The 13,125-nt window shown below is 36.9% G+C and overlaps 1 protein-coding gene across 1 annotated transcript in view; it reads right to left on the reverse strand.

The window, feature by feature from the left end:
* Positions 1–13,125, reverse strand: part of ME1 (malic enzyme 1) — a 194,634-nt gene that overhangs the window by 99,181 nt on the left and 82,328 nt on the right. Inside the window, exon 6 of the mRNA XM_066254140.1 lies at positions 10,096–10,199. Coding sequence (XP_066110237.1) covers positions 10,096–10,199 — 104 coding nt within the window. The remainder of the gene's footprint in view (positions 1–10,095; positions 10,200–13,125) is intronic.

The following is a 13,125-nucleotide window of genomic DNA, read 5'->3' on the forward strand; positions in this document are numbered from 1 at the left end:
ATGCAACAAACTGGGAGCACTGAAATATATAAGACATTTACTAATTGTTCTAAAAATAGAAGCAGACAAAAACATGATCATACATGGGGATCTCAACACACAATTGATGGCTTTAGATAAATCATCCAAATAGAAAATCAATAAAGAAATATCAGCCTTAAATGACTCACAGGACCAAATGAACATAATACAGTGGTACCTTGAGATACGAATTTAATTCGTTCTGTAACTGAGCTCGTAAGTTAGTCAACTCATATATCAAACAAATTTCTCCCTTTTAAAATAACCGAAATAGATTTAATCCATTCTAGCCCTGTGAAACATCCCCAAACCATTGTAAATTATGAAAAAAGTCATGTTTTTAATTAACAAATACACATGTATACTTTACCAATGCATAAAAAAATATATGAAATAAAAGAAAAAAGTATTATTTAGTACTGTATTCTTACCTTGGAGACAAGACGAGTGCAGCTAACAGAGGTGAATGGCGCAGGAGTAGAGAGGGAGGAAGGGATGCAGGCACTATAGACATGTAAACTAAAACTGCACTTTATTAACACTAAATGTAAACTAAAACTGCATTTTCTTTAAACAAAACTAAAACTGCACTTTCTTTACTTAAAATGAAACCACAAAAACTAGCGGCAGCTTCCCGAATCACAACTCATATCTAGGAATTTCACTCGGATCTTGAACAAAAATATGGACCGAGTCACAGCTCTTATCTTAAAAGAAATTCATATGTTGGTCTGCTCATATCTCAAGGTACCACTGTAGATCTAAAATTATAGGACATTTCATTCCAAAACATCAGATTATACATTCTTCTGGAGTGTGCAGGGAACATTCTCAAGAATAGACCATATGATGGACCACAAAACTAACATCAACAAATTCAGGAATATTGAAATTTTACCACACATATTCTCTGACCATAAGGCTTTGCATTTAGTATTCAACTGCGAAATGAAAATAAAGAAACCCACAAAAATGTGGAAATTAAAGAATATACTTCTAAAAAATGAATGGGTAAAAGAAGAAATAAAAGCAAAGATCAAAAGATATTTAGAGACAAACAAAAATGACAACATGACCAAAATTTCTGGGATGCAGCAAAAGCAGTACTAAGGCTTATATCACTACTGGCTTATATAAAGAAACAAGAGAGAGCACAAGTAAACAACCTAACAGCACAGCTGAAGAAACTAGAAAAAAAAAGACCAAAGGCAACCAAAGTCAGCAGAAGAAAGGAAATAGTAAAAATCAGAGTAGAACTAAATGAAACAGAGAACAAACTAACAAAAAAAGACTATAGAAAAAATTAATGCAACAAAGAACTGTTTCTGTAAAACGATCAATAAAATCCACAGACCATTGGCTAGACACACTAAGGAAAAAGGAGGAAGGACTAATATAAACAAAATCAGAAGCAGAAGAGGAGAAATTACCACAGACATCATAGACACACAAAGGACTATAGTAGAATACTATCAAAGATTATATGCTACCGGCCCTGGCCGGTTGGCTCAGCGGTAGAGCGTCGGCCTGGCGTGCGGGGGACCCAGGTTCGATTCCCGGCCAGGGCACATAGGAGAAGAGCCCATTTGCTTCTCCACCCCCTCCCTCCTTCCTCTCTGTCTCTCTCTTCCCCTCCCGCAGCCAAGGCTCCATTGGAGCAAAGATGGCCCGGGCGTTGGGGATGGCTCCTTGGCCTCTGCCCCAGGCGCTAGAGTGGCTCTGGTCGCGGCAGAGCGACGCCCCGGAGGGGCAGAGCATCGCCCCCTGGTGGACAGAGCGTCGCCCCTAGTGGGCGTGCCGGGTGGATCCCGGTCGGGCGCATGCGGGAGTCTGTCTGACTGTCTCTCCCCGTTTCCAGCTTCAGAAAAAAATACAAAAAAAAAAAAAAAAGATTATATGCTACCAAATTCAACAACCTAGAAAAAATGGATAAATTCCTAGAACTACACAATCTTTTTAGACTGAGACATAAGGAGAGAAAAACCTAAATAGACCTATAAGCAGGCAGGAAGTAAAAACAACTACCAAACCTACCCAAAGCCCTGGCCAGTTGGCTCAGTGACAGAGCATCACCCCGGTGTTTGTAAGTCCAAGGTTCAATTTCCAGCCAGGGCATACAAAAAAAGCATTCATCTGCTTCTTCACCCTTCTCCCTCTCCTTTCTCTCTCTCTCTCTCTTCCTCTGCTGCAGCCAAGGCTCCACTGAAGCAAAGTTGTCCTGGGCGCTGAGGATGGCTCCATGGTCTCCGCCTCATGCACTAGAATGGCTCCAGTCACAGAGAAATGCCCCAGATGGGCAGAGTATCACCCCCTAGTGGTCATGCCAGGTGGATCCCAGTAGGGCGCATGCGGGAGTCTGCCTGTCTACCTCCCCTCTTCTCACTTTGGAAAAATACCCCCCAATAAAAGCTCCCCAAAAACAAAAGCCCAGGACAAGATGATTGTACTAGTGAATTCTACCAAACATTCAATAAAGATTTGGTACCTACCCTTGTAAAGTCTTCCAAAAAACAGAAAAAGAAGCAATACTCCCTAACACATTTTATGAGGCCAACATAACCCTGATACCAAAACCTGGCAAAGACAACACAAAAAAAGAAAACTACAGACCAATATCTCTAATGAATACAGATGCAAAGATCATAAACAAAATACTAGCAAATAAAATACAACAACACATTAAAAAAATAAAACATCACAACCAAGTGATTCATTCCAGGAGCACAAATATGGTCCAATATATGGAAATCAATCAATGTAATATACTACATCATCAAAACAAAGAACAAAAATCATATGATCCTATCAATAGATGCAGAAAAGGCATTTGATAAGATACAAACCTTTATTTTTAAAATATTCAATAAAATCAGAATAAAAAAAAAGTTACTCAACATAATAAAGGCCATATGACAAACCATCAACTAATATCACACTAAATGGTGAAAAAATGTTTTTTCCTCTAAAATCAGGAACAAGACAAGTCTTTTCACTCTCTCCACTCTTACTCAACATATCAATATTTCTAGAAGTTTTAGCCAGAGCGATCGGGCAAGAGAAAGAAATAACAGGCATCCATATTGGGAAAGAAGAAGTAAAGGTATCACTTTGGGCAGATGACATGATCCTGTATACAGAAAACCCCAATGACTCCACAAAAAACTATTAGAAACAATAAACCAATACAGTAAAGTTGCAGGATACAAAATTAATATACAAAGTTCTACTACTTTCCTATATGCCAACAATAAAATTTTGGAAAATGAACTCAAAAAAATTTCTTTTACAATTGCAACAAAAAATAAATCAAATACCTAGAAATAAATTTAACAAAGGTTGTGAAGAACTTATATACTAAAAACTACAAAACATTACTATAAATATTGAAAAAGATACAATGAAATAGAAAAATATTCTATGTTTATGGATTGGAAGAATCAACATAGTTAAAATAAATGGCCACATTACCCAAAGCAATACAAATTTAATGCAATCCCCATCAAAATCCCAATGTCACTTTTAAAAGAAGTAGAACAAAAAATCCACCAGGTTCATATGGAATCATATAAAACCCTGAATAGCCAAAGCAATCCCGAAGAAGAAGAATAAAGGCAGAGGTATCACACTACCTGTCTTCAAATTATACTATAAAACCACAATAATCAAACAGCCTGGTACTGGCAGAAAAACAGACATACAGATCAATGGAACAGAATTAAGAGCCCAGAAATAAAACCACATATATATGGACAAAAAGTCTTCGACAAAGGAGCCAAAAACACACAATGGAAAAAGGAAAGTCTCTTCAATAAAAGGTGCTGGGAAAATTGGAAAACCACATGCAAAAGAATGAAACTTGACTACAGTTTTTCCCCTGCACAAAAATTAATTCAAAATGGATCAAAGACCTAAATATAAGATCTGAAACATTAAATTACATAAAAGAAAACATAGGTACTAAATTCATGGACCTTGGCCACAGAGAACAATTAGTGAATTTGACCCCAAAGGCAAGGGAAGTAAAGGCAAAAATAAATTAATGGAACTATATCAAACTAAAAAGCTTCTGCAGAGCAAAAGAAACTGACAATTATGACAACATGGAATGACCTTGAGAACACTATACTTACTGAGTGAAATAAGTAAATCAGGAAAAGCTAAGAACTGTTATGATTTCACCCATAAGTGGGATAAAAAACTGAGACTCATGGACATAGATTAAAATTAAGTGGTTACCTGGGGAGAAACTGTGTGGCATGGCGTAGGGGAATGTGAGGGAGGGGTTGGGGAAGGGTGTAAAGAGGGACAAATAAAAGGTAACAGAAAATGATTTGAATTCAGGTGATGGGTATACAACAAAATCAATAGTTCCAATGCTATAGAAATGTTTACCTGAAACCTTATTGGTCAATAAGGTTCATATATATATATGTCTTACTAATCAGTGCCACCCTGTTAAATTAATATTTTAGAAACCAGGGATATGGCAGTGAAGCAGAGAAAAAAATTCCCTGCTTTCTGGAAATTTACAGTACATGAATGTAAACCAAAAATAAATATGTCAGATATTAATAAAGAGAAAAAGAAAAATGTATTGGGGGTACAATTTTAAATAGGTTGGTCAAGGAAGGTCTCACTGAGAAAGTGATATTTGAGGTCCTTTTAAAGGAGGTGAGAGAGCTAGCCATGTGGAAAATAAGTCAGAGGATAGGGAGGATTCTAAGTAGAAGAAACAATAAACCTTGAGTCATTAGCATGCCTGGCTTGACTGTGAAAAAGAGCAAATAGGCCAGTGTGGCTAGAACAAAGTAAGCAAGGGGCAAACTAGTAGGAAACAGGTGAGAAAGGTAACAGGGAGTCAGGTGGTCCAGGGCCTTTTTTGCTATTGCAAGGGCTTGTTTTTGTCCTGAATAAAATGGTATGCCATTGTAGGATTCTGGGCTGAGAAATTACCTTAGAATCATTTTAGCTTTTGTGTTGAATACAGGCTAAAGGACAACAAGAGAGGAAGCAGTCAAACTAGTTAGGAGATTATTATAATAATCAGGGAAAAGAAATTCAAATAAGGGAAATAATACAGGCAATGAGAAATAGTTACAGTCTGGATATATTTTGAAGTCAAGACTAACACATTTTATAGGCAATATGGGTATAGAGTGACAAATGCAATGATTTTAGTCTCAAAAACAAGAAGAAGGTGGATGTCATTAGCGGTCCATCGTCTATCATGGGAATTAGGTTCCAGATTCCCCTGCAATAGGTAAAAATCTGCAAAGTAGAGACCTTATATTTATTTTATCATTTATTTATATTTAAGGCTTTATAAAACCTCCCCACACTCTCATAAACCTTTTCCACACTCTTATAAACACTTACTATGCTCTTAAACACTCTCTACACTCTTAAACCTACATAATTTTAACAACACATAAAATTCTATATGGGTACTCCCCAGTGAATATATCATACTATACGTATTTTATTTTGATTTAATACTCTTTTAATATATTTTAATATTTTTTTAATTTTTTAGGCTAAAAATGCTTATTTTAGTGTAAAAATAATTAAAATAAATATATAAAAATACCTATATATCGCAAAATCCCATGATACAGTGAAAAATCCATGATACAAAATTAGATATATGCAATTTTAAAATCCGCAATACAGTGAGACTGTGAAAAGTGAACAGCGATATGGGGAGGGATGACTGGACTGAGATGAGAAGTACTGCAGCAGGGCAGGGTTGGGTAGAAGATCAGGAGTCCTACTGTGGACACAGAAATACCCAAACATGCCTGACCTGTGGTGGTGCAGTGGATAAAGCCTCAACCTGCAACTCTGAGGTAGCCAGTTTGAAACCCTGGGCTTCCCTGATCGAGGCACAATGGGACTTGATGCTTCTTGCTCCTCCCCCCTTCTCTCTCTCTCTTCTCTCTAAAATGAAGAAAATCTTTAAAAAATAATTTTAAAAAAAAAGACATACCCAAACATTTAGAAGGCACCAAGTTGACAGTGATACCGACTCTTAAGCATCAATGTGCTGTCCCTTCTCATTAAAAGTATATGGAAGCACTGGCCAGTTAGAAGTTGGTTAAAGCGTTTTCCCAAAACAACAAGTTATGGGTTCAGTCTCCAGTCAAGACACATATAGGAAGCAACCAAAAAATGCGCAACTAAGTGGAACAACAAATGCTTCCCTTCCCCCTCCCCTCTCACTGTCTTTCTAAAAAATCAATAAAAATTAAACCCTGTCTGGATAGCTCAGTTGGTTGGAGCGTCCTCTTGGAGTGTAGAGGCTGCCAGTTCGTTTTCCCAGTCAGGGCACATACAAGAGCAGCTCGATATTCCTGTCTCTCTGCCTGCCTCTCTCAAATAAATAAATAAATAAATAAATAAATAAATAAATAAATAATAAAATAAGACTTTAAAAGAAAAAAGAAAGAAGCATGAGGAGGCCAGTATTAAGTGGAGCTCTAGTCAACGTCTAGCACATAGAGGGGTTCATTGGGACCACAGACTCACTTGGTGATGATTTCCTAAGTCCCCAAATCTACAGTCAGAACTGCCATATTTGGTCAGTGCCACAGCACCCATATCAAGTCTTTGGCCTTTGAGGTAAGAACTATAATTGTGGAGAAATTCAAGAGGAAGAATTTGACACAGCCTCACCCTAATCCTCATGAGAGTAAATAAATAAATAAAACACCCAACATAGTATTAACTGGGGTGGGGAGCTAGAGACTGGCAGAAATGCTGATCTTTTTTTTTTTCCATTTTTCATTTTTCCGAAGCTGGAAACGGGGAGGCAGTCAGACAGACTCCCGCATGCGCCCAACCAGGATCCACGGGCATGCCCACCAGGGGGCAATGCTCTGCCCCTCTGGGGCGTTGCTCTGTTGCATCCAGAGCCATTCTAGCGCCTGAGGCAGAGGCCACAGAGCCATCCCCAGTGCCCGGACCATCTTTGCTCCAATGGAGCCTCGCTGCAGGAGGGGACGAGAGAGACAAAGAGGAAGGAGGGGGGAGGGGTGGAGAAGCAAATGGGCGCCTCTCCTGTGTGCCCTGGTCGGGAATCGAACCCGGAACTCCTGCACGCCAGGCCAACGCTCTACCGCTGAGCCAACCAGCCAGGGCCAGAAATGCTGTTCTTTTAAGGAAGTAAAATGCATTCAGGGTGGTCCCAATGAAGTTATCCAAATCTGATGATGAGGCTATATTGCAGCCTGACTTCTCCTTTTATCCCCTCTTGTCTCTGTCCCTTTCCCTCCAAAGGGTTTGATTCCATGCCTGACCTGTGGTGGCACAGTGGATAAAGCTTCGACCTGGAACGCTGAGGTCGCTGGTTCAAAACCCTGGGCTTGCCTGGTCAAGGCATATATGGGAGTTGATGCTTTCTGCTCCTCCCTTCTCTCTCTCTCTCTGTCTCTCAAATCAATAATTTAAAAAAAAACAAAAAACAAACAAACAAAAAAAAACCCAAAGGGTTTGATTCCAAAAAAAAAAAACCCAATCTTTAATAATTCCCCAGAATCTGATTTCCAGGTAACCCAACTTGCAACAATCATTTTCCACTTGGATTTAACTTATATTGCCTTCTAAAACAATTTGAGGCTTATCTTCAGAAGTACTTTACAAAATGATTGGGGAGTGTTGATTTCACTTTTGGAAATATTTCCAAAGCAGTGTTATGCAAGGAAGTAGTTTTAACAAACCTTTGGGATTTTTCTCTGGGCAGAGCCCAGAGCTTAATTCCTGATTTATAGGAACTTCTTACACTTAAAATTATGTTGACTATAGATGACTGGATAAAGAAGATGTGGCACATATACACTATGGAATACTACTCAGCCATAAGAAATGATGACATCAGATCATTTACAGCAAAATGGTGGGATCTTGATAACATTATACGAAGTGAAATAAGTAAATCAGAAAAAACCAGGAACTGCATTATTCCATACGTAGGTGGGATATAAAAGCGAGACTAAGAGACATTGATAAGAGTGTGGTGGTTAAGGGGGGTGGGAGGAGAGGGAGAGGGAAAGGGGGAAGGGGAGGGGCACAAAGAAAACTAGACAGAAGGTGACAGGGGACAATCTGACTTTGGGTGATGGGTATGCAACATAATTGAATGACAAGATAACCTGAACATGTTTTCTTTGAATATATGTATCCTGATTTATTGATGTCACCCCATTAAAAAAATAAAATAAAAAAAAAATAAAAATAAAAATTATGTTGACTTGTCAATTCCCATTTCCTTATCAAAAATCTTAGATAACCCCTCTATTCAGCATTTAAAAAATTTTTTATTCTATATTGAAACAGCACATTCTAAATTAGCTCATATCTCATTTTCTCCAGAATGCTTTTCATTGATTCCAAATAAAATTATTTTTATTACAATGTCATTTAAGTATATAGGCCATACGTGTTACATTCATAAGTTGTTTAACATATCCTTTGTAAATATACTGAAGATGTGTATATAAAGTTAGACTTTATATATACACACAAAAAACAAATACATAGAGATTTTCATTCTCCTCATGATATTTTCTACATAATCTCTTGATTGACGTTGTTACCTGAGAAGTTATAGACAATTTCAAAACCTTACATAAGTTTTAGAGTAAGGAATTTAAAATTAAATATGAAAAACTACTAGCATTTAACTGTACTAAAGCAATTTTGAATTTTTTTTTTTTTTTTGTATTTTTTCTGAAGCTGGAAACGGGGAGAGACAGTCAGACAGACTCCCGCATGCGCCCGACCAGGATCCACCCGGCACGCCCACCAGGGGCGATGCTCTGCCCACCAGGGGGCGATGCTCTGCCCCTCCGGGGGGTTGCTGTGCCACGACCAGAGCCACTCCAGCGCCTGGGGCAGAGGCCAAGGAGCCATCCCCAGCGCCTGGGCCATCCTTGCTCCAATGGAGCCTTGGCTGCGGGAGGGGAAGAGAGAGACAGAGAGGAAGAGAGACAGAGAGGAAGGAGGGGGGGAGTGTGGAGAAGCAAATGGGCGCTTCTCCTATGTGCCCTGTCCGGGAATCGAACCCGGGTCCCCCACACGCCAGGCAGATGCTCTACCGCTGAGCCAACCGGCCAGGGCCCCAATTTTGAACTTAAACTGCAGAGTTTCTCAACTATTTCTATGAATAAGTACAGTTTAATTAAACATGTTAATAAGTAATAATAATAAATCAGACATGGGTTTTTAAAAAGCAATCCATACTAATTGGAAAATACATTCTACATTAAAACCTTAGATAAAGAAAGATTCAGTTCATTCTAAATATTGTGCAAGCTGGTGAAAGTACTTTCTGCTATTGGATACAACTTCTTAAAATTAAACCTTATAATAAAAAGAAACCAGAAGTATGTCTCTAGTTACAGTTGATTCTAGTGATGAGTTTATTTCTATGAAAAACCAAGGCAACATATATATTTTTAACTAGTACACAGTTTCTGTGGCTATACAGTAACAAAAGGGATGCCTGTTAGTGTGACAAAATTTCCCCAGAATATATTACTAAATTATGGTAGACATCTCTTCTTTGAAAGAAAGAAACTGGAAAATTTTATGGTTGTACTTGGCCCAATACTATCTAGATTAGGTGAAACAGAGTACTGCACTTTAATACGATACTGTATTTTTAACCAGGGATTCATGGATTGCGACTGGATATCCCAGTTCTTGCTCCATTCTAGACCTTGCTTACTTCTTCCTCTGCTTTTCCTACCACAAAAGGGTCAAATACACCCAAAAAGACAATCAGAGATCAGATGTTATTAGTAACCAGAAACAAAATACAGACTTCTAATAATTGTAAGAGAAAAGTATCTTCTCTTACTAATAGCAACAGAGATAATCTTTTAGGGGAAAACACATGAAATTATCAGTTGGCCACTAATAGCTATGAGGATATATATATGTGTATTTTATTCACATCACCTCTAATTATTAAACATACAGGTAAAAACTTGGACATTTTCATACTTTATTATGTTGGGTTATCTTTAAAGTTTTGAAATTCAAGTCTAATATAGATGAAATAAATATTATACATACTTGGAAGAAACTGCTTCCATAAATTCATCCAAAAAACGATCGTATTCAGGACCTCTCACTCTTCTCTGCCGTAGTCCAATGTACAAAGGATCTTTAAGTAACTCCTATTTAAAAAAAGTTAACAGAGCTATAAAAACTAAAGGCAAGTCATTCAGTTGTTGTAAGCCTCAGTTTCCTCATCTATATAATAAGGATAGAAACAGAAATAAAATCTTAAAAACCTGACTAAGAAGCAACCTACACAGTTAATATTTAGTGTTATATAGAATATATCTACAGTTTTATATGCTAAATAAGAAAAATAATTACTGCACATTAAAAATATTCTGCCTATTCTGGCAAGAAAAAAGGAATTAATTAAAACCTCGCAGTGGTGCTAATGAGAAAAGCTCAATTCAGATTTTACAGGCGAAGTTTATTACATAGAAAAAATAATACTGAGTTCTGAAGTATTAAATTAGTTTAGAAAATAAAAAGTTAGGAATTTCTGTCTTCTTTTTTCTTGCTTCTGAAAGCAAAATACTCAACCAACATTTTGATTATATCAGTAATATTATAGTTGACTAATGAAAAAAATAAATTTTTTAGTCATGACTAAAGTTTTTCTTAAACTTCACACAGTTTTTTTAAAACTCTGATATATGTGAGACAACACTGTTCTTTTCAAGTTTTACTACATGCAATATTACTGTTTTATTAAATCAGTTTTTAATTGAGGTATAATTTATATATGGTAAAATATACCCATTCACAACAAAATTTCCCAGGAAACTAGGAACAGAAAGAAACTTCCTCAACTTAATAAAAGGTATCTGTGAAAAACCCACAGTAATAACATATTTAACAGGAAAAGATTAAATCTTATTTCCCTGAAATTGGAAACAAGGATATTTACTCTCAACACTTCTATTCAATACTATACTGAAGACTTGAGCTATTACAATAAGGCAAGAAAAAGAAAAGGAATAGGAAAACAGATTAGAAAGGAAGAAATAAACTGTTTTTATTTGTATACATATGATTATGTATATGAATATACTAAGGAATATACAACAAAAATTCACTAGAAACAATATATGAATTTAACACGATCACAGAATATACAATCAATATATACAAACTAAATGCATCCATGCACTACCAATGAACAACTGAAAATGAAGTAAAATACACAACTCCATTTATAATAGAATCCTAAAACTCAAATCTATAGGAACATACTTAATATGTAAGCCTTGTACACTGAAGACGATAAAATATTGCTAAGAGAAATTTAAAAAGACTAGCTGCTTTTGCAGACCGGAAAAAAAATGGCAATCTATTTTATGTAATAGTGAAACAATTGACAAAACTGTCATCTTCAGAAACTCAGAATAGACAAAATGTATACCTAATGAACTTGCAAATCTTGCTAACGAGATTTTTAGGCAGAATGCTGAATGTGTAAATTGGCTTCATAGCTGTAAGACAGTTAAAGCAGAGATGAGCTAATAAAAAAATGTTCAGTATTTGAGCAAAATTAAAGAAAATACAGAGGATACAAGACTTGTAAAAGATTTCCAAAGTAAAATATGGGCTGCAGTCAAATATCAAATTAAGTGTGTTATTGTAACAACTATAAAAAATATATCTAGCCTGACCTGTGGTGGCACAGAAGATAAACCATCAACCTGGAATGCTGAAGTCCCCAGTTTGAAACCCCGGGCTTGCCTGGTCAAGGCAGATAAGAGAGTTAATGCTTCCTGCTCCTCCACCACCTCCCCCTCTCTAAAAAGAATAAATAAAATCTTTATATATATCTCAATGATTTAAAGTAGAGCCCAATAGACCATCATGTCTAGATAAAAAGAACTTATCCCACGGTTCTCTGATTCGTCCACCAATGTAGGGAAAAGGTCCGTTTTGAAAATAATTGTGAGTGGGGCCTTTAATAATAGAGTAGACTATAATCTGATACATAGAAAACCTTAAAAATTTCTAAGGTGTGCAGTACTACTTGGATTACTTGGGACAGAGACACTTCAAAATGAAAATGCTTTGTTGGGTCCCCAATATTCCACAAGAAGGAAGCAGGCTGAGAAAGCTATATAGCTGTGATGCAGCCATTTCCTATGGAAAATGAAGGATACCTGAGAGGACAGAGCCAGAGCCCAGAGAGCAGAGCCAGAGCCTAAGAGAAGTGTGAATACAGAACCACTCTGAGGGAAGAGAACTAGACTCTTTCCCAAAACCACTGCCTATCCCCCAAGTAGGTGGCCTGGCAACATGTGTCCAAAGAGGAATTCAAAATTGCTACGAACCATTTAGAGCCATGTAATTCCTATTCCTCCCATTCTGAATGGGGATGTTTATTGTGGTTATTCTGGCCCTGTCTTACTGTTATGTTTAATAGGTGGGAACAAAGAAGAAGACCCACAAAAAGGAGCAAAACACAAGACGCTTCATTTGCATCTAGACCTGATTTAGATTAGATGACAGGATCCTGAACTCTGGGACTACTGTTGTTATTGAAATGAAACTTTTGGAAACCTAAGATGAAGGAGCATATTTGGAGTATGAATGACTTGTGAAGGAGAATCTATATGGAAAAAGGCCAAGCCGTCCCAAACATCTTACTCATTGTTTAAGTTGGTGGTTCTCTTATGTTAGCTACATTAACATAAGCTAACCTTTACTAAGTGCTTACAAAATGCCAGACACAAGTCTAAACAGTCTAAGTGCATTAAATCATGACAGCTCTATGAGATAGGAACTCATTTTACACCAGCAACTGAAACACAGAAGAATTAAATAACTTTTTCAAGATGACACAATCCGTAAGTGATGAACCTGGGAACATGGGTAAACAGAAGACTAATTAGCAGTTTCTTATTCTGTGCTATTTTTTTTTATCAGGTTTGGATATCAAAAGTAGGTTCTTTGCATAAAATGAAATGTGAAGCTGTCAATTTTAATATTCTCTGGAACAGTTATTAGAGCACAGAAACTCCCTTTTCTGAAAATCTGGAATATTCAAACCCATAATCTTAT

The sequence above is a fragment of the Saccopteryx bilineata genome, chromosome 1 (assembly GCF_036850765.1).
Source record: "Saccopteryx bilineata isolate mSacBil1 chromosome 1, mSacBil1_pri_phased_curated, whole genome shotgun sequence".
Lineage (NCBI taxonomy): Eukaryota > Metazoa > Chordata > Mammalia > Chiroptera > Emballonuridae > Saccopteryx > Saccopteryx bilineata.